Source organism: Rattus norvegicus, chromosome 19 (genome assembly GCF_036323735.1).
Source record: "Rattus norvegicus strain BN/NHsdMcwi chromosome 19, GRCr8, whole genome shotgun sequence".
Classification (NCBI taxonomy): Eukaryota; Metazoa; Chordata; class Mammalia; order Rodentia; family Muridae; genus Rattus; species Rattus norvegicus.
The window spans coordinates 62,764,988-62,788,198 of NC_086037.1; the positions used below are offsets into that span (position 1 = coordinate 62,764,988).

At 47.0% G+C, this 23,211-nt stretch overlaps 1 protein-coding gene across 4 annotated transcripts; it reads right to left on the bottom strand.

Annotated features, from left to right (window-relative positions):
- Positions 1-3,921: 3,921 nt before the first annotated feature.
- Positions 3,922-13,887, bottom strand: Mphosph6 (M phase phosphoprotein 6). 4 transcript variants are annotated; one of them, NM_001129881.3, is made up of 5 exons: positions 13,783-13,887; positions 9,483-9,595; positions 6,714-6,804; positions 4,967-5,064; positions 3,922-4,592 (listed from the first exon to the last, which is right to left on the bottom strand). In NM_001129881.3, exons 1-5 carry the CDS (start codon positions 13,831-13,833, stop codon positions 4,460-4,462), a joined length of 486 nt encoding a protein of 161 aa, NP_001123353.1. In that variant the 5' UTR covers positions 13,834-13,887; the 3' UTR covers positions 3,922-4,459. The 4 variants fall into 4 exon arrangements, with proteins under 4 accessions (NP_001123353.1, XP_063134347.1, XP_063134348.1 ...); XM_063278277.1 differs by having other exon boundaries at positions 3,923-4,592; positions 13,619-13,864; XM_063278278.1 differs by lacking the exon at positions 13,783-13,887 and adding an exon at positions 12,368-12,506 and having other exon boundaries at positions 3,923-4,592.
- Positions 13,888-23,211: the final 9,324 nt, after the last annotated feature.

The following is a 23,211-nucleotide window of genomic DNA, read 5'->3' on the forward strand; positions in this document are numbered from 1 at the left end:
TGCGCCTTCCCTTCCTTTACATGCTAATGCATTTCCGATCTCCGACCTGACTTTGAGGCTTTGCCAAAAATCCAAGTGGGTTGGGGATGACACAAGTTCAGGCTAAGTAGCTTTTGCTTCATTGCCTGGTTGGTTTTTATTTGCACAGCACTATGCCTTAATAGGTTTTGTGGGATTTATGCTTCATTTATTAAACAAGTATTTATGCCAACTGTGAACACACCTGCGATCTCAGCACGTCAGAGGCCAAGGCGGGATTGCCTGGTAACGGCCAGAAACACTGGCCTAACTTATTATTGCCCGTTGACATTCTTTTTCTCTTCATAGTATTTACCCATGGCCCATGTTTGAAGCTTTTGATGTTCTTCCCCTTTTAAACAGAGCCTCACTATGTAGCCCGAGTTGGCCTGGTACTTGCTATTTGACCTAGGCTGGCATTGAACTCACGATCTTGCTTTTGTCTCCTGAGTGCTGGCATTACCAGACATGTATTGCCCGCCCTGCCCAATAGTTTTAAGTTGGCATGTGAGTGAGAATCTTCACAAGGGAAGAGGAGTCTAAAGAAATGACCGGTGTGTGGTGTTAATAAACTATTTGGACTGAAAGCTTGGGGCAGGCTGTGAAGACAAATGGGACAGTGAAGAGCTAGGGTAGGGCAGTACGGATTCTGGTGACATTCTATGGGGAGGGTAGAAAGCCATGGGATGTCACTAAATGAACCAGGGAAATGGCGGCCATGTTTTCAGCTGAACTTCCGATCTGTTCACGAGTCCAGGGGTCCACGGCAGTTGGTGCTCCTCTCCAAGATCTGGGATGACAAAGGTTTATGTCAGGGATACTACAGTCCTAACTTCCATCCTCTGGTGACCGAGGTTAATTTCCGGCATTGTCACAGAAAGAACATTCTCGCCCAAACATTCTTCATGGCTTGCTGCTTAGGAAGGCAGGTCAGATGGCCCCTTCAAAAAAGTTGCAGGTCCTCAAGCAATTTCAGCTTGAAATAATCAACAGACCGATTTAGCATATTTTAGGATAGCTCCTTGGCCATCTTTACCTTAACAGGAAATGCAAAACAAAGAACTGGCCACTTTAGACTTTAGTACTAGAGAGAGAGAGAGAGAGAGAGAGAGAGAGAGAGAGAGAGAGAGGGAGGGAGGGAGGGAGGGAGGGAGGGAGAGGGAGAGAGAGAGAGAGAGAGAGAGAGAGAGAGAGAGAGAGAGAGAGAGAGAGAGAGAGAATGTGCATGCAGCTGGGAGAAGGCAGGGCTAAGTCTGCAGCGGGGGTCCACAGGGATTTCTGGTCTCCTCTCCGGGTGCTGTCGATATAGCGCAGACAGAGGGAGTCAGGAACCAGGGATGCATGGGTCTACCTTTCCTTCCCGGCATCTGCGTGCCAGGCAGAGAAGGGGAAAGGCAGATACCTGGGCAAGCAGAACCCAGTCTGATTTGGAGTGAGTGCGGAGGACGGAAGGGTTGGAGGAGAGGCGGCCTTTTCTCAGGAGTTTTAAGCTCAACTCTTTTAAGGTAAAAGCCTTCCCCAGTGATCCTTAATGAAGAGATGATCCTTGCTTGCTCATACTGGTTTATTTGATGGCGGAGGCGAATGCATACATTTATTGGGATGAACCAGGGATTAAATAGCTTTTAGGGGAAGAAATGCCCAGGAAGGGAAGCTCATTGGCTAAATGCTCAGGGGCTAAAATACCTCATGGGCACGAACTCCAGGTACTTGTGTTCCATGACTCAGTACCCCTGGTCCTCAGTGGGGTGTTGTGGTTATGTGTTCCAGAGCAGGTAGAGGCAGGCAGGGAATGACTCCACTCCCGCCCTTCTCAATTCGGAGGTTCCCAGGGTTTGAGCTCACTCAACCGTACTGTTTCTTGGTCTGTTTGGTAACAAGGTCCCGCATGCCTTACAGAGTAGTACAGGAAGGTATCCTGCCAGGAGCTGCCACCCGCCCCCACCCCCACCCAGGGGAGGGTAGAAGCCTGGATGTTTGGCAGCTGAAACTCTTGACATTGGATGAGATGCTGCTGTTCAGTCAGACCCAGGGCCTTGGTGTTGAATGGGGTGTGGTGGGCCATGATACCAGGCGGAAGTCATTAGAGTGGGAAGTGGATGCCTAGCGGTACTGTAACAAGCACTCCAAACAGCTTACACTAAAAATCACAGGAGCCCACAAGGGACCTAAAAGCAAGACAGAACATGGTACCTTTGCCTTCAATCCCATCGGTCTCTTTGGGGCTCAGCCTCCTGCTTGGGTCTGTAGAGATGCATGGAGCCTTGAGTGTCTCTACCTAACCCATCTCACTCCTGTTATAGCTGAAGGCACAAAGGCTAAGTCGTTATCTTAAACTGGAAAGTCACCGTAGATATCCAGATGTCCAAAAAAGTCTGGTTCCCACCCCATTGGGATCCTCCACGATGGTAAGGCTGCACCTTGGAGCAGAAGGGATCCCAGTGAAAATGGGTAAAAGGTCCAGTGACCCACAGTGTCTTCAAGGTGCTTCAGGCTAAAATAGCAAGAGCTCGGGCAGGGCAAGAGGTCTGAGTAGTTAGGTGGTCTGAGCTGAATCTGGTTCTACCAGGTGAGCCAGAGTTCTCGCTGTCCCCATGTCCCCTTTACCTGTTCCCTTCTCCAGGTGGACACACTGAATCAATTGCTTTTTTACCTGCTTTTTAACCATTTCTTCTCTTTAGTTGGTGCATTGGGATGGGCTACCAGAGCCCTTCTCTGAAGGGACGCCACAGGCTGTTTTGGTAAGGAGGACGAAGGAACAGGAACCAAGGCAGCGGTGTGAGAAAGAACTCTGTCCAGTTTCATCTGGTCTACTGATGCAGCTCAGAAGCTGGTTGGCATTGGAGAAATGGCAAAGGCTGGGTATGACTGGACACCTTTATCTGTGGGATCAGTATCCGTGATCTTCCCACAGTCAAACATTCAGGGAAGACGGAACATTCACATATTCTGTGTGGCGGCCCCCACTTTTAATCCCAGCACTGGGGAAAAAGAGGCAGGCAGATCTTTGTGAGTTTGAAGCTAGCCTGGTTTCCACAAAAAGTTCCAGACCAGCCACAGTTAAGATTCTGTCTCAAAATAAACAAGAAGGGAAGAAGTTGTACCTGTGTTGAGGGTGCTGACTTTGTTATAACAACACAGCGTAAACGTGAGGATGACGTCCACATCTGTGGAGGATGCAGCACTGTGTTTAACCTGGGGATGGGGCACATACTGCCCTATTCTCTTAGGTGCTTACACATTCTCAGATGTGGTACCCTCCAGAATCCCTAAAACAGAACCTTTCCCTATCAAAATATGACCATATAGAGAGGGTAATGTCTGCTATAGTTCAGCTGAGCCGCTCTCTCTCTCTCTCTCTCTCTCTCTCTCTCTCTCTCTCACACACACACACACACACACACACACACACACACACACACACACACACACACACACGGCTTCTAAACATAACCCATCTTTCTACTTAGCAGACTCCCAGCTGGTATAGGACAAGTTTCTAGGAGACCCGCTTTATCGCTCTGGTCACAGGCCTACCTGAGCAGTACTGAACAGCAAGGGTAACATACAACCCACAGAGCTGAGGTCACATGACCGTAGTCTTCAGAGATCCATGGAAAGGTATGTCCTTCACTCATCACTGATAACAAACTAAATGAATTCAATAATTGTCAGGATGTCTGCACAGATAACTTCATGTGCTGATGCACTTAGAACAGGGTCTAGCCTGCGCTAAATTCTATCTGGCTGTAGCCTATGAAGCTGGTAACTGTACATGACTGACAAAAGGAAACCTTTTATGGTTCAACCTCAGATATTAGGATATTTTCAGCTAATGGCTAGTCCTTATAAGTTATTACTGAGGAAGACTAAAGTTATTTCAAAGTATAAGGAAACAGAAAAGTATGTGAAACATATTTATTACAGAACATTAGAAAAATGATGCAGATGACTGTTTAAAACACACCCACCTCACACTTCTATACATGACAAAGGCCTAAGAGCACATAAGACTCTAGGCTGGAGAGCCATGTCTGTTCCTGGCCAATCACTTCTGAAAGTTCTCAAATATTTAAATCCAATGTGAATGGATTGGCTGACATGATTCACAAAGTGAAACATAACTGTGAGGGCAGTTACACCAAGGCAGTAATCAGTCTACAACAGTCCTTCCTGGACAGCAACTGAGAACATGTGTATGTGTGTGCATTCACACAGAATCAGGCCAAACATCTGGGGAGTGGCCTGTGCCCACATATTTAACGCCCCGAATGCCGTATAAAGGATGTATAACATCCATTATCCATCTGTCTTCAGAACAGCACACTTCCAAACCTATGCGTCTCTTAGAAGGGACAGAGTTTTAACCAGTACAGAGGATGAGAGGGTGAGTTCAGACCATGCTGTGCTCACAGCATCCACTGGATCAGAGGCCGCCATTTCAGTCTTGGGGCTTTAAGAACATCTTCTTAGTTTTAATGGCCTTTATATTTCCATTTTCATCTTCTTCGTAATTTGCTCGGTCCCTTTTCTTGGCAAACTTTTTTCCAATTGTTCCCACCAAAGTCTCATATCTGTTAGGAAGATACACAGCACAAATTTAATTTCAAAGAATAAAAAGAAAAGGAATCAAGACTTGCCAAAAACATCATGCCAAATGCAACAAGAAAAACAAAATTTATAGTGGAAAGAGACTGCATGACTTAAAAATCTACAGAGTTGGCTAAGGACAATTAAATTCTCTGCTGGTTTTGTTTCTGCATCCCCCAAACAAACCGAGACATATGTTTACTGTCACCAGAGCCAGCGATGGAAAGGGCCCTCATGGCCAACGTGCCCCAGCAAGAAGCCAATAGGCCATTAGGAGCAGGCAGAGTAGGCACACCTCCCCACTGTGCCCTAGGGTCACTCTGTAACACCCAGCATCCCCACGGCTCCTGGCTGTTACCTTCTTGCCATTTCTTCATCTGACACGTCGACCTCTACAGTCTCCTCCTCTTCTGCTGCCTCCGCTCTGTTCTTGGAATTCATCTGAAGCATTAACTTCTGAAAGACACAGCAGAGCACACATCAGGGAGGCAGGGGAGGGGCTGGGGTCAAGGCTGTCTTCTGGCAGAGTTTAGTCAGAAAGTCCCTTGTGACAATGGACAAACTGTGACATCAGTGCCAGGAAAGCTATCATTTACAACATGAACCCTACCTGTCACTCATAAGGGGCACACAGCTCACCATGAGAGGACAAAAGGAAATAACCGTCTCCATTTCCTCTGAGTGCACCCCTGAGCCAAATGGAAAAAGCAGGTCCAAGGCAGTAACTGTAGATCCATCCATGGGGGTAGGGTGGTGGGGGTTAGAGCACTTCATCTTTCTTCACACTGTACTAACCACACGTGATTTTCTGACAAACTTTTAAACAATTGTTTCTTTATAGCAAGGGGAGGCATTCATGAACACTTTCAGGACTGATTGAAATCTCTGCTGAGAGACACCATGTCCAGAGACCTGGGCCATTTTCTGAGCTGTTAAACCCAAACCTTCCTACTGAGGAAGCACTTTGGGAAACTTATCCACACAAACCCCAATCTTCCGCCAACAAACTCATAAATCCCAAGTGTTTGCTTCCTTTTGCCTCCCAGTTTCCTGCCCATTTAAAGCTTGGAGGAGGCTGAGCAGACAAAATGGACACCAAACATGGCTATCGTGGACTCTGCAAATATAACACGTTGATTACATGCACACCCTGTGTCCCCCACTACAAATTCTACCTCCCAAACCAACTCTCCATCTTTAAATAAACTTTGGTGTGGGACTGTGGCTTTTTCAAGAGGAATCCAGAAAAATGACTGTCATCTGGGGAGGTTCTGCCCATCAGGGGGCAGATGACAATAGCCAGAGACAGTTTTAGTCACCCCTTCTGAGTTGAAGAAAGCAGGTGTGACACTGGCATTTAGTGGGTGGAGGCCAAAGCCTGGGGGTAGCCTGGACAATCCTTTAATGTCCAGGACAGCCAACATATAGGACAGCCCTAGTGTCACTGCACAGATTGAAGAACCATGGCTAAGCTGGCACAAACTGAAGTTCACACCACACATCTGCATAGACCAAGGCCACAGGAGGGCTCTCAACAAAGGCACTGGAGTTCTTATAATATGACAAAGGCCTGATTTTCTGTGAACTCGAGTCAGGAAAGTCAACTGACAGCCCAGTTACAAGTGAACATTCATTTTTCAAACAGCCTTTTGAAGGGATTCACTGGGATAAAAAAAAAAAAAAAAACCAACAATCTATTTACCAGCTTGGATTAAAACCTGTCCATTACAAAGTCAAATGATACCACTCTTAAGTAGCATTTTTCCATTAAGAGAGAGACATTTACAGATGCCGGAAAATAACTTCTCATAATAGCATCGCATGAACAGTCCTGACATCCCAGTAAAAGACCCAGTTGAAACTCTAACAGTGGCTGCGTCAGGGACCGCACACCGCTATATTAAATTACCCACTCAATTCTTCCATAAAACCAGACTGCCACGCTGCAATTTCTTTAAATAGCTATGGCAATATTTCAAGACTTGTTATTTTTTATATAATGAAGAGAAATGGTACCTGGTGGGGAGAGACTGAAGCTCAAATTATTGGCAGGAAGAAATTCAATTGGAAAAAAATTTTAAATTTGAAGCAATTATATTTAATACCTCAACTTCAGGATTAAACCCCCTGAATGACATCCTTCCGTAGAGAAGATCTTCACACAGGGAGAAGCTCTGCTCTTCTATGATGAAGCTCCTGCACGGGAAACAAACCACGTTAACAGTGCATTTGCTCACAACCAGGCACAGAAGGGGAAGGAGGTCAAGCCTGGGTGGAAATCCATCTTCTGGGTCTTGGAAAGGAGGAACAAGCAAGAGCACAGTGAGATCTCTACCCGGGAAAGGCTGCTCCATCTGGCCAAAGGCACCGGGAGACCGAGCCATGGCCTCGGGCAGGCTTCCTCCCATGTCACACAAAAACCCCGGAATTCTTGATAAACTTGAACTTTTCATAGCTGAAGCAAAACATCAGACTCTGTGACCCCACGTAGTCATTAAATATTCAGGAGAGCAGAAGAGCAATTAAAGCGCATGGCAGGGAACCAACATCAGGTCTGGGCGGCTCTCACAGAAGGCCTGATTGGCTATAAACACCAAAAACTGAAGACTGGCTTCAATGGCTCCTGTTTCAGCATGAGCTTGTGATTTTGGAAGCGACTAGCAGGCCTGGAAACATGCTTCAGAACAAGCTGCAGCGGCTGAGAGAACTTATCAGGGAAAGCACAGACATCATGGACACAAATGCTCTCCTCTTGGGAACAGACCACAGTATGTCTGACTCTAAGAGTGACTCTTTAGCCTTTGGTTGACCAAGTCCCAGGTCAGCAGGCCAGCAAGGGCCAGGCCTCAGACTCCCTTTATGGAGTCCTGCTCTGCTTCTCATTGAAAACTATTCCCTCTGCCAAAAACACACAGGTGAGTCGGGGCCTGGGGAGGCGCAGCCAGGAAGGAAAGAATGGACAATCTGGTCCAGATATGATGCCAAAAGACACTTCTATCACACAGGGCAACAACACAAGCCATCCCGTTCCAGGCCGCAGAGGGAGGGACTGCACTCAGTCAGCACCCCCACCATAGCCAACAGGATAAAACCAAACACAAGTGTTTCCACAATGAACCACTGACAGCACAGGACCGTGACAACTGTGAGGAAATGCCAAGGAAGCAAACTCTCCTTTGGGACCAGGAAGCGGAGCAGAGACTGGCCTTGCTGAACCGGGGAGGCAAACTCAAGACCATGGAGGGGGCTGATACATGGTCAGGAAGACAGAAAGGGACTTGCTGCGAGGTCCCTGTGACTCTCTGGTGGAATTTTAAGTTGCAGGCTCCTGGGAGGACAGATGCTCCCAAGGACAGAGCCTAGATTAACAGCAGGATGCTGTCCACCCCCAAGGTAACCATGCTGCCACACCAGGGCTCTGTCCTTGGGAGCTCCCTGCTCCCAAAGGAGTTTGCGTCCTTGGCATTTCCTCACAGTTGTCACGGTCCTGTGCTGTCAGTGGTTCTTTTTCTGTGGCCTCTGTTAAAAGGTGCTGTGCTTGGTACTCCAAAGGCCCATGTTGGGGAGGTTTGGTCTCCAGTGAGGCCATGGGAGAGTAAGGCCTGGTGGGAAGACACCAGGGACACTGTATTTAGAAAAAGAAACACTTTCTAGAGTTCACAACAGTGAGCATTATGGAAGCCAGAGCCTGACCCCAGTCTCCTGCTTCCTGCCTCAAGACGCTCTCTATACACCGGGTTCTCCAAAGAGCTGAGCGGATACCAGTGTCATGTCCTTGATCCTCCCCAGAATTCTCCAGCTAAACAAATCTCTCCTTCTTCACCCAGCCTCAGGCCCTTCATTATAGCAATGAAACCCAGACTTGCATGCCAGAAAACACAACGTTTGGAGTCCACCTAGATAATCCAGGATAATCTCTGGAAGATCCTTGACTTCATCACAGTAGTTTGCCATTTCTGCTAAGGGTATGTATGTATTCAAGAGTTGAAGTCCTGGGTATTTATTATTTGGGGCAGAGGCATTTTTCTAGCCTACTCCATCTGGGAAATAGTGAATCCTGCCATGTACATTGGACAAATACTGTAACAAACGTGCACAGAACAGGGAGATACTTGAGTTCTGTCCAGCCAAAGAGAAGAGATCAAGCCGCATCCCTGTGATATGTAGCAGAAAGGCCCTAACTAGGAGTATGGCTAATTTAGCCAGAAGCAAAGATGAGAAAATTCAGTGTATCAGAAACACCGGCATGTTAAGCAATTGTCTAGTGGGACAAAACTCAACACTTTATTAAGGAAAACAACTAAACTCAGAGAGTCAGCCCCCCCCCCCACACGCACACACGCTCGCGCGCACACACACACACACACACACACACACACACACACACACCCCTCCCTCCCACTCTTGTTCACACCATCCCTAGGATTGGAAGTAGAAAACCCACCTCTGGTGTGACAGCCTCAGTCCTCTCTGAGCGGGTGACTCAGAGCAAACAACCCCCCACCCTTAGCCCCAGTGCCAGGTCCTCCACAGCAAAACGGGCACCGTGGTGCTGAGTACTCCTGGGTTTCCGTGAGTATGAATTAAGGGATAAGGAATGCTTAGCCTAGGGCAGACTACCAATGCGGCAGTGTTTGTGACATGAATGGGATTAGATGTAGTACTGATTAAAACAGACAGACAAACATCCCCCAGGCTGCCAAAGGACTTACAGGAACAGAGCTGGTCGGGCCTATGCATTAACCCACCCTTGGGACTTGGTGTCCCTGTGGAACATACTCAGGGTGGCAGTTTTTACAACAGAGAACATGGCGCTACAGGACGACTTGGCAGGCATCGCAGGGCTTCCCGACAAGCGAACCCCAGGCACCTACTCTTTCTCCTTCAGCTCCGGCAAATCCAGGTACCAATGCTCATCACTGATCATCTTCCGTTCCTCCTCTTCTAGCTGTTTCTTGGTTTCCGAGTCCAGGCCCCTCTGCATGAACTGTTAAAACAGGAGCAAGCCAGTGTCAGTGCGCTGGCTCATGGGTGGCCATAGGTCCCGGGGCACAGTAACGGTTCTCTGAGCTTCAATGATCCTGGATGTGTGTTAGCTTTCCAGGCTCCCCAGTGGTTCGAGCACAGGCTCTCATGCTGCCCCTGACATTCTTGGTGGCAAAACCTGTAGACCTGAGTAACCGCCCCCTCTCTTCAACTTTTACCTCAGCAGATACATGAAGGCACACAGTCACACATATCTACACTGGACAGAGAGGACAGAACATGGCTGTGAGCCAAGCATGTCTAGGGTTAGGAACACCCCAGGTCATACTCTAAAACTGGCAATTTCACCTCCCTCAAAACAGAGGGTTCAGAGCAGACTCTGGGAAACTACAGTTCTCAAGCTGGACCAGTAACTGTCTAGGTTTTTTTTTTTTTAAGGTTTCCCAGACAGAATTTCTCAGTGTAGCCCTGGCTGTCCTGGAACTCAAGAGGCCTCTTCAGTGATGGGATTAATGAAGCATTGTGATGGTTTATATATACTTGGGGCAGGGAGTGGCATTATTTGGAGGTGTGGCCTTGTTGGAGTGGGTGTGTCACTGTGGGGGTGGGTTTAAGACCCTCACCTGGCTGCCTGGACATGAGTATTCCACTAGCAGCCTTCAGGTGAAGATGGAGAACTCTCATGCCCTCCTGCACCAGGCCTGCCTGGGCGCTGCCCTGCTCCCATCTTGATGATAATGGACGGAACCTCTGAAGCTGTAAGCCAGCCCCAATTAAATGCTGTTCTTTATAAGACTTGCCTTGGTCATGGTGTCTGTTCACAGCAGTAAAACCCTAACTAAGACACGTATGTTTTTCCTCCAGGCCCCAAGGCCCCACAAATAATGACTCCGAGACTCAAATATAGTTACCAATACCTAGGCCAGATAGCTAGCTACGTTCCCTGACTCTCTCATAACTTAATAATCTCATTATTTTATTCTAAGTTCTACCACATGGCTGGTTACTGGGACCCAGTTACATGCGACCATCTTCCTGTGTGTCTGGGGTCAAGTCCCCTGTGCTTCTCTCTATCCCAGAATCCTTTCTTCCTACCAGACCTCCCACCCCCTGACTAAACTAATAGGCTAACAACATTTTTTATTGATAGGTGAATGCTTTTACACAGTGCATAAGAGATTATCTCTACAGAGCACAGTCATGTTGACTCAGTTCTGAGCTAACTGTAGTCAGCTGAGGAGGGCAGTGGGCCCTCACTGGCCTACAAGCCTACAGCACTTACTGTCTTGGCCTTTACAAAGTGCACCAAACCCTGTAAGGTCCAGAAAGAGTCAAGACCACAAACCAATACTGTTCTAACCAAACCTTCTGCCCACATCCTTCTCTCCCACCAGAAGTGCCCCATCCTTGCTATCTGCCCCAGCCAGAGGAATTCAAAGATGCTGATAGGCAAGATGGCTCTGTGGTTAGAGGCCCCTGTTGCCAAAGCTGACAAGCTGAGTTAGATCCTCAGGACCCACTTGGTAGGAGAGACAACTCCTGTAGGTTGTCCTCTGACCTCTGTGTGAGCGCGCGCACACACACACACAAGAAATAAATGCATTAAAGAGAAGTCGGAGGAGTCTAAAGAGGTGGTTAAGTCCTGGGGGGCCTAGGTTCGACTCCTAGGATCCACCTTGGGGTCCACAAATCCCTGAAACTCTAGTTCAAGGGAACCTAACATCCTATTCTGGCCTCCTTGGGCACCAGGTGCTCACATGGTGCAGACACACATGTGGGGAAAACGTTTTAAGTAAAACAGTGGAACAAACAAACCCAAAACGCCCTGAAAGCAGGTGAGGGAGGATTGAGTGCTCAGTGCTCTCCCTCTTGCCCCATCAGCTCCAGCTGAACAGCCACCTGAGCTGTGATGGCTCCCACACCCCCTGCCTTCTCCTAGGGCATCCTGGTTCTACATATGCTCACCGCCCTCCATCCCACCAGCAAGGGCTCTGTCAATCCAGCCGCCGAGGCAAACGCAACCCAGGCAATGCTCTCTCTCACACGCTTGTCCTCTTAGATGTTGTCCACTTGGGTGAGGAAGAGAACGGCTTTAGTTGTCTTCATGGCCAGGGCCAGATCTTGAGTGTCCACCCTGACTTCCCAGCTTATCTGGCTTCTGCCCAGAGCTAAGAGCACTTGGTGCTTCCCAGACTCACTTCATTTCTCTGACATCACTGACTACAAATTGCACCGACTGCTCAGGACTCTGATTTTGCTCACACGCAGAAAGAAGTACTTCCCTGACTAATTTAGGGGCAACTGCCCACCCTCCTTCCCCATCCTGCTCACTCCCCGACCCTGGACACAGCACCCGCTCGTGCCTTCCTTCCTTTTCTTGGAGACATGTTCTCTAAGATAGTTTTCACTTCACCATAAGCACCGACAGCCCACAACTTCTCACAGCGTGGCTTAATAAATCACCTTTAAGATGGTGGAGATCTGACACCACCCATCAGAAACAGTACTCGGAATTCCGATCGTTTCCTGGGCTAGCAGTATGTTAAGAGGAGACTCTACTGGGGTGCTGGGGAGCAGGGGGCCACGGCTCCCAGACAGCTATATCATTCTGGGGGTAAGCTCCTGAAACTCTACAGTGTACTGTGTACTGAAGTACACCATTCCATAGGTAGGACAGCTGTGTTCAACACATTTTTATGACACTGTAAAGCCAGGCTTTGTAATCAAGCGCCCCCTGAGTGTTTAGGGACAGGTGCTAGACACTAATCATTACCATCGAAGGCTCTGGGCCTGATGACCAGTCTTTCCAGCTGTTACTTCTGTTTCAGACCTCAGATGTCATCAGAGATGAAGACTGTTATGTGAATTAAGTGGTCCATTATATACAATACACTGAGAACAATGTCTAAATATAGAAGGACTGTAAATATGTTCTACGAGTATTAAGCTTCGAGATTTAGCTTTTCCCTATTTTTAACTCCGGTGTTCGTCTGCCCTTAACCTTGCTCTCCTTTTAAATTGTAATTAAATTGATTCCATTTAAAACAATTTTTATTGATTCCATTTTTATTGTTGTCTTTTTGACATCTGAGATAGGGTCTCCTACCTATCTAGCCCAAGCTGGCCACAAATTTGCTAAGCTCCTGCCTCCACCTCCGAAGTGCTGGGATTACAAATGTGTGCCATCAAAGCCACTTCAGCTAGTTCAAATTGGTTCGGTTTCAAATTTGAAAATCATGGGACAGGAAGGTTGGCTCAGTGGTTAAGAGCACCCTTGGCTCTTGCGAAAGACCCAGTACTTATACCTGCTTGCTGGCTTAAAAATCCAGTTTCGGGGGCCCCAACATTCTCTTCTGACCTTTGCAGGCAGCTGAACACACATGGTGTTATGTACAGACGCACATGTACACACAAAGAAAAAATAGCATAACCCCCTTTAAAAACTCATTTTGTTTTTAAAAGTTAGTGGAGAATCATTGCCCGCACCCCCATTACTGAAACTTTCTCCATTCCCACCACTAAGACAACGTTCACTCAGAACACAGGAACTTTTAGCTGGTCCCTTTGACTGTAAGCTTATGTGTTGCAGGGTGGGCCTTTCTGATTAACTATCATCCACAGTACAGTTAAAGTAGCCTTTAAAAACAACAACTCAGAAGACAGTTCCTTAGTGCTTATGAGACATAGGAACGAAACTTCAGTCTGGCTTACAATTTATTGGATGTTGTGACCACTAAGTTTTCAGACTCGTTTTACTGCTCCATGTCTTTCAGACGTCTGAGCTGCCTTTCGTTCTTAGAAATGTCCCAGATTTTCTCTTCTTTCCCCTCCTTAGGCTTCTGGACTCATTTCCCCTCAGTTTAGGACACTACCTGACAGCCCTCACGTTGTTCCTACTTAAGGACCAATTCTCGCGAGAAGTCTTAAGTTCTCAGGCGGCCCAGCCACCACCGCACTCAACACTGTAGGTTCTTATTTACGTTGTGCAAGCTCCCTCCCCACAGCAGGCTAATCGAAATCTCACCCCTGACGCCCAATGGCCCTCAGGCTGAGCGAATGAATGGGGTGATGCTCTGGCCGCGGCCATTCAGAGCCAGTCTGCCCGTCGCTTCCGCCCGAGTCCCACTACGGGACTTCTCGGAGCTCAGCCTCCCCGCCAGACTCCCCAGCATTCCCCGACCCCAGAACCTTCATGCGCAGCAAGTTCTTGGATAACTTAGTCTTCCGCTCCGACGCCATGTTGGACACACTTTCAGAGGCTTCCCGCCGCACCGCGCTTGCGCACGGTCAAGAGCGGAGCGAGACGTCGCGTTAAACGTGCCCCGCCCTCGCCACGTCGCCTCCGGGAGTCGCAGATTATAGCTCCGCCTCCACACGTTTGCCCCGCCCACGATTAACCACACCCACCGTGTTGCCCCGCCCCAGCACCCGGTCTTGCCCCGCCCACGTGCCTAGTGCTGGGCGCTGCTTCTGGCTTCTCCCGCTCTCAGAGCGCACGTCTCTCCTCAACGAGCTGTGGTAAGAACTCTGGCCGCCGCGGGGCGACTGCAATCTAGGGTTCCAGGGCTTACCTCAGGAAAGATGATGAAGGGGAGGATGCTGGAGCTGTGGTTGGGGCCTCTATGACACCCGAGGACTCCCTAACTATTTTGGAGGTTCCTTGTGAGTTCCAGCTGAGGCCAGTAAGGTTGCTGCTGGAGTTTAAAAAGTTTTAAAACCACGAATGGTGAGCTCCCCGTGTAGCTTGTTTTCTAACACTCTCAGTAGCCGCTGGCGTCGGTATGCAAGCTCAGTCACATTGTGAAGGGGACCACAAACCCAGGCTGCACAGCAGCTGCACGGCTGCACAAAAAAAGCGCGCTGAAGACTGATAAAATATGCATACACCTGTTCGCTGTGCATCTTTGAGCCTCAAGGATTTCCTTCCGAAACAGGAATAATGGCAGGAACTACCAAGAGCTGAATGCAAGGAACAGCGACAACCTGTCAAGGGGCCGGGGGTGGTTTAGTGGCTGAAAACACTTGCTAACAAGCCCGAGGGTGTGAGTTTGATCCCCGGGACCCCCATGATGAAAGGGTGGAATGGACTTCTGCAAGTTGTTCTCTTGACACTTCCACACATGCCTCACCTCACAATAAATAAATGCAAATTATTAAGAATTGAAAAAAAAAACACCCGACACCTTGTTTTAATAAGCCGAATAATTATAATGGTAAACATAGTATCTTTGGTACTTTCTGTTTAGTGCTTACCGTACCTTCTAAAGACTCTCCCCCCCCAACCCCCCATTCTCAGGTTCCACACTTTAGAAGACACACCTAATACCACTTCAGCTATATGCATGCAATGGTTGTCGGGGTTTTTTTTTGAACTGTGTCTTGTACCACTTAAGAACACTGAAGGACACCATCACTGTCATGTAACCTGCCGGAAAAGTGGCAAAGCCAAGATTCATAAAGCATTCCGGATATTAAAAGCCCTGCAGGTTTTCTCAGTGGAGTAAATAAAGACATAATGTGTTAAGTGGTTACAGAAACACATTTACTCATAACTGTGAGTGAGACGTTGGTGAGCACCGAGGGGCTAAAAACACATTCCCACCCTTTCCTGGAGCTGGCGTTCTGTATGTTGGAAAGTAGTAAATACCACAGAAGGAAGAGAGCAGCTGCAGTGAGTGGCTTTTAGGGTCACTTTAAACGTAGTCCAGGATGGCCCTCTTCAGATCAAAGAGCGAAGGCTTCAAAGTCACGAAAATATCATATGAAGCCTCGGAGGTAGAAAACTTGTGAGCTCACTGGAGAAGTCTACATGCCAAGGAAATAAGCCCTAAAGAAGCCCAAACTATGACTACCTTGGTCATAACTGTAAGAAATACAAGTAGCTGACACCTGACACTCCCCCCCACCCCTGAAGAATTTCATTATGGTGGCCATAGAAAAATGAAGCGTTCACATAACTGTAGATTACAGTTGTGACAAGAGCCTGCTGATCAGAGATGGGATAGCAAGGGTTCCCCAAGCCTCTCTGGCCTGGCAAAGGTAGTATATCCCAAATGGTGTGACATTTAATTACTTCAATAATCCCTTGTCTTCCTAGCCCTCACCCTTCCTTACCCCTCTGACCTGTGTTGGGTTTTATTTTGATATTTCCACCCCACCCAAAAATTTCACTCCAGTCACTCCAATGATACCTCTTCTATTTAAAAAAAAAAAAAGGAGAAATTGTGGGATGTAAAACCATGCCAGGAAGTTTGGTAAGGTAGAGCAGGTTGAAACCTGGAGACTCGGTGGGCACACATCTGAGACTTAGGTGACTCACAGCTCCCTCCCAGATTCCTGGCCTGGTTTTATGTCCTACAAGTTAGCCCAAGGAAAGTCATTCTCAGGGCTGTGTAGTGTATTCCTTTGCTGCAGGTTACCTACTCCCCATCTTGCAAACCTCAAACTCTACCAAGCAAACAGTAAGTACCAAGCGGTCATACCCACTAGTGTACTTCCTAGAATTCTGACTTTTGACTCCTGTGCAGGATTTTGAAAGAAGTGCCTGAGAACAGAGTCTTAGTCTCCCCATCTGTCTCCAGGAAGCTGGGGGGCAGTGTTGAATTAACTCTTGAAGGATGAGTCCTTTGGGGTTAAGAAGAAGAAAAAGTCCTCCTTTGTGGATAGAATAGCATCTGTACAACCAGTAAAGGCTGACACAACCTCCGTAGCTTCATTGGGATCTCTATGATTTTTTTGTCTCCCTGAGCGCCGGGTGTTGATTTGTTTCCCTGAAACACCGATGCTCTTGTCTCAGTTCTTCAGCTCTCGTTTGAGGGATGAAGGCCAAAGTTTCCAACCAGTCCACTCAAAAAAATTCCGTATTTTTATTTGACGTTGCAAATACTTAAAATGAGTATCGAAAGGTCCTACGTGAGTAGTAATTTAGGACTAAGAGTGTAATTGTGGCCTTGAGTTACTCCCCACAGAGAAGATGACGCCTTTCGATGGTATTAAATTATAGAACACAGGATAGATGCCGAACTCAATAACCTGTTGTGATTATATACAATAAAGGAATCATTGTTTTGTGGTCAGAAATATCTTGAGTAGGTCTTCACATACTTCCAAGTCATGTCGCGATGAAGTTTGTTGGATTTGTCAAAGCCAACTATTAGATCCATCCAGAAGAGGACTCCTCTGTCCACATTGACTCCCCCTACCTCTTCCCTCTCTTCATTTCTTCAGCACTGATTTCAGAGCTGCTGTGACAGCACACACCTCCCCAGTGCAGGAGCTAGAGTGGGCGAGTCTGGGGCCAGCAGTGGATGCTCTCACGCAGTGACTCAAAGCAGCTGGTATATTAAGTACCACACACTATTTTTGTTCACGCGCTTGCAAGTACCAGGTATGAAGGGATGTATACAAAACAGATCGATTAGGATGCCCAATTAGTTCATGGAATTGATGAGGAGGCTGAAGAAGCAAAGGGAAAAGGGCAGAAGCCAGGACTACCAAGGAATCTTGGAAGCAGGGATAAAGGTAAACTGTCACTGAGTGAACATGAACACCAGCAGATTTCTCAGCTCTGAAGACTCTCTGCTCATAATTTCAAAGTCACGGAGAGTCTCCGTCTGTCCCGGTTTAGGGGAGGACTTGATTCATAATCCCAGCGAGACGAGACTACATAGTGGGGAGAGTAATGCTTCAAGGAGAAATCCCACTGTTCCTCCAACAAGAGACAGTCGTTATGTTAGCCCGAATGGCAGTGGCAAGGACAGACACCAAATAAAGCAGAGAAGGGGAGGGCGCTGTGGAGACAGTCCCAGCAGACAAGGAATTGAAGTGTTGATTGGGAAACCCATAATATCCAATATGACGTCTGTCTTTTCTCATAAATTCTGCTCCCTCTTCCTGCTTCCTTGATTTGTTTGCTAAACAGATACTTACAGGCTGGCTTCCAGGAACATGTAAATTGCGAGTCCGGGGCAACCAGCCTCAAAACTGAAGCATTGCAGTGCACTCCTTCTGCTCTTGTGAGAGATTACTCATTAAGTTCTATCAGCTCCTTATCTAGACATGGCTTCACAGGTTGTATGGATAAGTACTTTCTAAACACCTCTTGACCGTGGAAATAAAATGACAGGAATAGTCGGAGGAAACCAAAGCACATTAAAAAGGAAAAAAAAAATGTTTTCTTTCATGGTTCTTTTGACACACTTGGGAAGAGAGAACCTCTGTTTTCAGGATAGGGCCTGTGGATTGCCTCCAGTGCATTTTCTTGATTGCTAATTGATGGATGTGGGCAGCGCCACCCCTTGGCTGGTAGTCCTAGGTTGTGGAAGGAGGCTAGCTGAGCAGAATCAGTAAGCAACATTCGTCCCATGGTCTCTGCCTTGGTTCCTGCCTCCTGTTTCTTGTCTTGGTTTCTCTCAATGGCTAGACTGTAAACTTGTAAGCCAAAGAAACACTCCCAACCTCAGCTTGATTTTCATCAGAATGTTTTATATAGTTTTAAAACCACAAGACATAAACTAAACTAGGACAGTTATCTCACCCAACCTCCACACAGGACAACACATGCACACCCATGCGCACACACACTCACACTACTGCTGTGTGGAGGTTGGAGGTTAAGGTCAGGTATCTATCACTCTTTGTCTCATTTTTAAATGGTTTCTCAGTAAATCTGGGGCTCGCCATGTTAGATGGACTAGCTAAACATCAAGCCAGTGATCCTCTTGCCTCTTCTTCCTATGCACTAGGAAAGGGCTGCTGTGCATGGGTAGTGTGTGTTCGTGTATGTGATATGTGTGATGCGTGTCTGTGTGTTTACATGGAGGGTGTCCGATGACATCTGGCACTGTATGCTATCACCCTAATCTTACTCCTTTGAGGCAGGGTGTCTGACCAACCTGGAGCTGAGCCAGTGACTAGAGAGCCTCACAGGTCTTCCTGTCGCTGCCTTCTCACAGCCCTGGTGCCATGCAACACCGTGGGCCTTTTGTTTGGTACTGCTGATTTGAACTCAGCTCCTCATGCGTGCTCAGCAAGCATCCACCGCCGAGCCATCTTCCCAGGCCTTGTGCTTGAGCTTAGGACCTTGAGGTAGGACCTGAACTTCACTGACTGATTTCTCCAGCCCCTGCTGGGGTGGATCTAAGGAGCAGTTAGGATTAGGAAACCGCTAAGCTAGATGGAATCTCTAACTTCATAATTACATAAAATACACTTATATTTTATATTTAGAATATATGTAGACTTATACCGTCTTCATTACTTTTCTGTGGCTCTCATGAAACACCATGAGCAAGAAAGTTTATAGGCAGGAGGATTTATTTGGGCTTTACCATTGCAGCGAAGTAAGAGTCCATTGTCGTCATCACCATTTGGAGGCGTGAAGGGCAGGACCCTAAGCTCTCAAAGCCTACCCCCTAGATGATATGTTTCCTGTAACAAGGCCATCCCTCCTAAACTTCTCAAGCTGCCAGCCATTGGGGACCAAGTGTCGAAACACATGAACCTCTGGGGGACATTCTTACTCTAACCATCTCACTGTGTAGCCAATTGGAATTAGATTCATTCATATTTTATTTAGCTCTCTCTGTACCCTGTTCTCTGTCATTCTTTCGCCTTTTCTTGAAGTCTTGCCTCAATGATACTTTTTTTTTTTTTTTTTTTTTTTAATGACTGGCTGCCATATCTTCATCTTTTTTCTCTGCCTTCTTTTCACTTTAACAAATCCCTTTTGGGATCTAAGACATTTCCAGTTCCAAGAGTAGGGGCTAGATAAATCACTCCTCCCCCTACGAGGGGTACCAGATAAGCCCTCGGGCCTTAGAATTGTTAATAAGTTGTTGGGAAACCTGATTTGGATTTGAGGAGCTTTGAGAGACTTGTTTGAGACCCTAGGAGGAGTTAGGAGGGCAGGAAACGGGAAGGAAGGAGTCTTTCGGCCTGCTAGAAAGGGTCTGAATGGTGCTAGAAGGGTTGGGCGGCTAACAAGTCTGAAGAGCAAGCTAGGCCTGGAGTCCAAAGGCCGCGTGTTGGTAGGATTTTTACCTCAAGTCTCTGTGAAGCGTTGAACTGTTACAAGCCAGAGAGTGAGTCCCTTTTGAAGTGACACAAAACTGCCATGTTTAAGACCACAGTGCTGGCTAAGAGCAGAGGAGGGCCGTGGAGGAAGGGAAGGCACGATTAAGCAGAGAGGTGTTCAGGTGGTCCGCCGTCTTCCAGATTGTTTTACGTCAGTCTTTCTCCACCACTTTTAGACTGGTTTCCCACTTTACATGAGTCTCCTCTCACCTGTGAGATAAAATTCAAACCCGTGTCAGGATTTGGTGGTCAAGTCTATACTTGTAGCTTGTAGCTTCATCTCCTGTCTTCTTAGCTCTCTCCTATATATCTCCATTTTCTCCTTGGTAGCTCAAAGACCCTACAGATTCTATGTAGATGGGTACTCAGGAGCTGGAGGAACGCCCAGAGCAATGTTTCCCGTCTGTTACCTTGCAGACCCTACCTACCTGTCAGTGTTTGGTCATATTTCATCTTTCCCTTGCATTAGAGGAAAATGGTCAGGCCGCGTTACAGTTTCAGGGCCCAATTGCACAGCCCCTTTTAATTTTGTCTGCCCCGACAGCAAGCACAGTTCCTCGGTTTTCTATGTACCTGCGTCTTTCAGAGCTTGAAGCGCCGTTCTTCATCTACTTAATACACACTGAGTAAGCACAGAGCTGCTCTTTAAAGTGGGCGAGGCAGCGTCTTTTAGAATTCTACACATCCTCTACCCTCACTCACAAGCCGAGAGAATGCTCCAGCAAATTCTGCCCAGCTGAGTTTTTAGGTTTTTATTTTATCTTAAAAAAGAGGAGAAAGATCAAGGGTGAAATGAAACCAGCTACTCCCCCTACCCCCCATAATAATTTTATCAGAACGCTCAGTTCAGTTAAAATGGTATCTTTAGAGCTGTTCAGGGAGTTTCTGAAGAAGCTAGTTGCTCAAAGGATTATGAAGAGAAATTATTTTCTTTAAAAAACAATCACCAATTTATTCAACCACAGGCCTAACCCTGCAGTACAGTCGTCGTGGGAGATGGGGATGGTTGTCTAAGAATGAACGAGAATGTGGGCATACCGTTGGGGGAACATGATTTTTTTATTATGTGGTTGTAGGTGAATGCAAGTGTGGGGTCTACGGGCATGCGTGTGCTTGTGTATATGTGTGTGCATATGTGTGTGCAACGTGTGCATGTGTATATGTGTGCATGTGCATATGGGTGTGTGTGTGTGAATATGTGTGTGCATGTGTATGTGTGTGCATATGCGTGCACATGTTCGTGCGTGCTTGTGTATGTGTGTGTGTGTGTGTGTGTGTGTGTGTGTGTGTGTGTAGAGGCCAGAGGTCAATCGTAGGTATTGCTTTTAAGTTGCTGTCAACCTTGCTATTTTGAAATGGGGTCTCTCACTGGGATGTAGGGTTCACAGTTCCACTAGGCTGGCTTGTCAGCAAGCCTCAGGGATTCTTCCCCTGACTCCCTAGCTCTGGGATCACAAGTATGTGCCCACCCTTTTAGGTGCTGCTGAGAAACCAGGCTCAGGTCCTCATCTGTGCACAGCAAGTGCTTATCTGTTGGACTCCACCCCCAGCTCTGGGAGCACATGATGATTATAGAACTCAGTTCCCAGTGGAGATGGGTGTTTAATTTCCCCCTAGAGGGTAATTTGTGTGTTTGTTAACAAGGAACAAAAGAAAGGTCTCAAATTGGAGTTCCAGAAAGAACAGGCGTTCTTTACCTCCAAGTCTTAATGCTCAGAAAACGAGACCAGAATAAAAGAGTCAAAGCCAGTGGACAACGAGGGGGCTTTTGTGATGAAACCTTGCTAGGTACAGTGGCCTTCGGCTCATTGTGTTATCTTGCCATTCAAAGAATAAGAATTCCACCACTGTGAAAGCACATACACAGTGAATACAGCCCATATTTCTCGTTCAAGGATGTTTGTTTGTAGCGGGCTTATGATATATATATATATATATATATATATATATATATATAGAGAGAGAGAGAGAGAGAGAGAGAGTAAGTTTTATTTGAGATACTCTTGTGCTTTATGGGTTTTTTTTCCCTGTTGTAACTTTTAAAAAAAGGAGGAGGAGGTGGAAGAGGAGGATGAGGAGAAAGGAGAAAGGAGAAAAGAGGAGGAGGAGGAAGAGGAGAGGGAGGAGAAGGAGGAAGAGGAGAGGGAGGAGAAGGAGGAAGAGGAGGAGGAGAAAGAGGAGAAAGAGGAGAAGGAGAAGGAGGAAGAGGAGGAGGAGAAGGAGGAGGAAGAGAATAATAATAATAATAATAATAATAATAATAATAAAGAAAGAGAGAAAGAAAGAAAGAAACAAACCACACTGCACCTTCCTTGATTGCTTCCTGTATGTTGAGAGCATTTATGCCTGAGGTCTTGATTTCCCTGTGACCAACACCACCCCATGCTCACCACATGGTGGAGGTTGATGGAAAGAGACCGTTTAACTCTGATGCTGGTTCTGAATCTCCCTCCGCCTAGTTCCTCTCCCTGATGATCTTACAGTATGTAGATATTCCTGGCCACGGTGGCACAGGCAACCTTTGACTTTCTAACAAAAGTGAGTTAAAAAAAATAGCAGTTCTCTCTTTGAATGAATCCATTGGAAACATTAAAATGCAGTTAACTATTTTGTTAGCTAGCAGCAGGTGGGTATTTTTGACAAAGAGGGAAAGATTAATTAGGTATTAGTTTCCTCTGATTAAGAAAGGGTATGTTTTCTAAATAATGTTTTAAAAGTTATTCATTTCCTTGTTGTGTGAAAAAAAAGACATTAAAAAAGAAAGGAAAGGACATGACCGTTCTTAGACGTAGTGGAGGAGAAAGTTTATTGTAGATGTGTGGAAGAGTACGGTCAGAGGCAGAGGCGTCTGGGAGAGTCCAGAGTGGGCAGGACCAGACTGAGCTGGGCCATGTGTGTGGGGGGTTGTGAGAAGGACGGGGAGAGAAGAACCAGGGGCAGCAGCCAGGAGGCCAAAGGTACAGAGGGTCTGGTAACCAAAAGCTGGATTGTATAGGGATGAGTCTCTGAGGGGAAAGGCAGTCCAGGCCCTGGGCTGGATGGAGAGTTCAGGATAGAAGGAGAGGTATGCCAGCCATACCCTGTAACAGGTAGGGACTGAGGGATGCTGGGAGAACCTGGTGGCCAGATCCACTTTGATATGTTAAATAGGCACCCGGGTATGGAAAGTTAACACGTGTAACCCATCCAGAAACGAACAACGGAAAGAACACAGGAGACTTGCTCCCTTTCTGCTTCAAGTCCTATTCCTCAGAGGCAGCTTTTATTAAGTCCCGCAATTTTCAAAGTTTATATTGAGAGCATACTCTAAACGTGTTGATTCTCCGGTGATTCGATTTAAGAGAGACAGGTGTGGCTCATGAGGCTTCGGAAGGTGTTGTGACTTCCCCCCCTCACGTGTGCCTGTAAATGCTGCTTTTCTGTGTGGTATAAAGTTTGGCTGTGACTTCGATTGACCATCGGGTGGCAACCTAGATGGGATCATGGAAGAAGTGAATTCATGCTTAATAACAGGCTGGGCACAATCTGTCTGAAAAATTACAG